The sequence below is a fragment of the Malurus melanocephalus genome, unplaced genomic scaffold, assembly GCF_030028575.1.
Source record: "Malurus melanocephalus ecotype Western Australia unplaced genomic scaffold, MMel_1.1 scaffold_1049, whole genome shotgun sequence".
Taxonomy (NCBI): domain Eukaryota; kingdom Metazoa; phylum Chordata; class Aves; order Passeriformes; family Maluridae; genus Malurus; species Malurus melanocephalus.
In genome coordinates this window covers 44,553-47,700 of record NW_026624281.1, presented here as the reverse complement: position 1 = coordinate 47,700, position 3,148 = coordinate 44,553, and the positions used below count along the sequence as shown (strand labels likewise).

The 3,148-nt window shown below is 37.9% G+C and overlaps 1 protein-coding gene across 1 annotated transcript in view; it reads right to left on the bottom strand.

Moving 5' to 3' along the window:
• LOC130586061 (SH3 domain-containing kinase-binding protein 1-like) overlaps nucleotides 1-3,148 on the bottom strand; it is a gene marked incomplete at its 5' end in the record, with an annotated part of 93,635 nt that overhangs the window by 58,212 nt on the left and 32,275 nt on the right. The window contains one exon of the mRNA XM_057386771.1: nucleotides 1,345-1,541. Coding sequence (XP_057242754.1) covers nucleotides 1,345-1,541 — 197 coding nt within the window. The remainder of the gene's footprint in view (nucleotides 1-1,344; nucleotides 1,542-3,148) is intronic.

The following is a 3,148-nucleotide window of genomic DNA, read 5'->3' as shown; positions in this document are numbered from 1 at the left end:
TTATTAAAAAACTAAGGCAACTTGTAAATGAGAAAAACACATAACAGGGCAAAGATCCCTTTAAAAACACATTGCTTGGAAAATTGGACCAATTTGGCACTGTTCATCATGCAATGCAACAGTTTAGAATCAGTATGGAGAGCTCTCAGGCTAAATAGGACATGGCTTGAAATGGCCAAGTGAATGCAGGATTCTCTTGCACTCAGCATTAAACAGCACAGAGCATGGCAATGATAGGGGAGGAATTTGGTGCAGCCAGGAGAAAGTGTTTAGGGAGGATAATGGTTTGCAGCACTAACAAATGCTGTGTCACTGTTTTGGTGTGAATGGGCAAACACTGCAGTGCTGGAGCCTCTGAAGGGCACATCTCAAAGGTTAACCTAATCCCAGACAGCAAAAAAAGCAACAGCAAAGAAGTGTTGCTTTTAGTTATATGCACATTTGAAACACAAATGATGGATTTACAAAATGAAGCCGTTATTTTCTACTAATCGTGCTAATTTTAGGAGAAATCTGAAGCCATAGGAAGGAAGGTCTGTGTTGTAAGTGTCCTGAAAATTGTTCATTTAGTTTTTCGCTGGGTAACAAACCTATTTGTCATTTGTGAAAAACAAAGGTAAGACTTCACATTATTATATATAGAGTAAGATTTTCCTCCAAGGAATGAAGGTCACTTCATGAGGGCTTTAAACAAAGGACTCCAAAAAGTCCCACATATGTTAGGAAATCCACCCAGAAACCTTGCAGGCTTTGAAGAAATCAAGCACTAACACAGTCTAAGTTTTTCCTTTATTTAAATTATCCCAGCTCCTCCCTATCCTCTTCATACAGAATGMAAAATGTTCACCTGCAAAATGTTAATCAAGTGTTCCTCAGCATAATTCACTTCTGAATTTTCCACCTCTGTCTGGAGGAACCTCCCCTTCTCCTGTACTACTGTAACTCAAGGTGCAATAAATCAGATCACTGAAATTATCCACGGTAAAAGAAAAGAAAAATTTGCAGGCCAAAAAATGTAATGTGCAGTGCCTGTTTCTACAGACAAGCAGACAAGTGTGACTCAAATGGTGAGAAATTGCCACACCAGGTAGSAATAGCCCAGGAGCTTCCTCAAATCAGAGCAACCTTTTTTCTTTTTTCTTTATTTTTTTAATTTTAGTACATAGCTAACCTCACTAGAATCCACTGAGGCAAAAATAAAAAAAATCCTATAACCTTGCCTACAGAAAGACCAGGAAATAATGACCATAAAGCTTCCAGTTTTGCCCAGTAACAGAACTCAAAACTCCAAAAGGAAAACATCTTTAAAACAACATCAAGAGAGAATTAAGGAATGACACATACCTTATCTACTGGCAGAAAATCATTTTCAACTTCTATGGACCTTGGTCGTAGCTTTATGGGTTTGTCTTTGAAGATATCYCCAAAACCAACACCTTTGACTTTTTTGGGTTGGATTGTCGTGCCTCCATTGGCTCCTTCTGATTTTGTGCTGCAAGAGTCACCACCATCACTCTCAGARCCCGTGGCATCCTTCAGGCCTGGCAAAAGGAGAATAAATGAAGGTGTGAGATTCACTATTTTCAGGTCAAATTGTGACTGGGAAATGASCCCTCCCTCCATCCTCTAGAGGAAAACAAAACCACAAGAAACAGGTAGAGAAGATGCTCTCTGTGCCATGCACTCATTTTTGACTTGGAAAAATGATTTTTATTTCATCACATTGGTGTATTGGTTAAAAATGATACCAATCCACAAATCCACAAAACATGCATATTGCAGCATCAAAACTTCACGAATGAGGATGGTTATTCCTTGAGCACCAAGAAAACCCTCGTTCCTCAGGCAAAAAAAAAACCCATTGGAATAGACCTCAAGAGAAGAAAGAAATTCAGCTGTAGAGCACCTATTGTATAAAGCCACAAAAAGCTAAAAAGCATTCAGATCAGGCATTGCACCTTAAATCTGTGTGACTCAAGCCAATTATGCAATTAGTATCGAAAGCTCCATTACCTAACTGGGAAATAAAAAGCTGAAAGCTGTTCAAACAAATTTGCAATCAAATAAGCTGCATAATATGTTCCCTGCTGAAAATGAAACCTCTMTCTGCAGCAGAGACAGCCTCATAAGAAAAGCACCCATGCACAGTATCCTCTAGGAATGTAACAAATCAAAACTGATGTTCTGATTTGCATTATGTCTTTCAGTGAATAGGAAAATTTATCTGTGTTTATCTGAAAATATCTGCTGCTGGAATAGCAGAGGCCACAGATGCAATAAGGTGAATTTTCAGCCACTTTACAAAGGGTGCAGCATCAGGTCAAACAGCAAAAGTGACCCACTGAAGTTTCCTCCCCCCAGACCATTAAATCTGCYTCCCTACCTCAACCATTTCCAGGAAAACCACAGCAATTGCTGCTACCACAGCACYAATTCTACCTMATAATAAAAAATTCAAAGCCTCACATTTCCCTAACAAACACTCATGATGTCACAGACATGCATCTTACAAGTCAAAGAAAGAAGAATTTCAAATAAGCTCATCTTTATTATTTTTACATGAAGGTCGACCAAGCGATTGAATAGATTTTCAGAGTTTTTCTAAAAGATAAGATTTTTATTTTCAGATAGATTTTATTCATAGATAAAAGGCTGACAGTGTARAACCACACAACCAGTGCAAGTCCTAAGGCCTCCAGCTACAATTTCATGATCCAGGACAAAGGAGGCTCATTTGGGTTTCAACAGCAGGAAATAAAATCAGGAATTGTGTGTCAGATCAGGACTTTCAGCCTAAACCAGAAAAGCCATGATATGCTGCCCTGAGATTTTCTGTATCTTTAACATGAAGGCAGTGGAAATGCAGAATTAGAGAAATTTCCTAATTAGAGACAAACAGAAAGATTACAGACAAAGCAAAATACTTTGGCCCTCCTGAGTGTTCTGTTATTGAACATGAGCAACATTTCCATTTCTTCAGATGTTCAAATCAAATAACACAGAACAAGTTATTTGTTCCATAAATGTACAGGATTGGAATTTAAATGAATATTAAGTACTTATCATACTTTTCTTAAATATTCAAAAGTCTTGATTTCTTTAGTCCTATTTTTCCAAGAAGGGCCTGGGAGAAAATCTTAAATTAGTT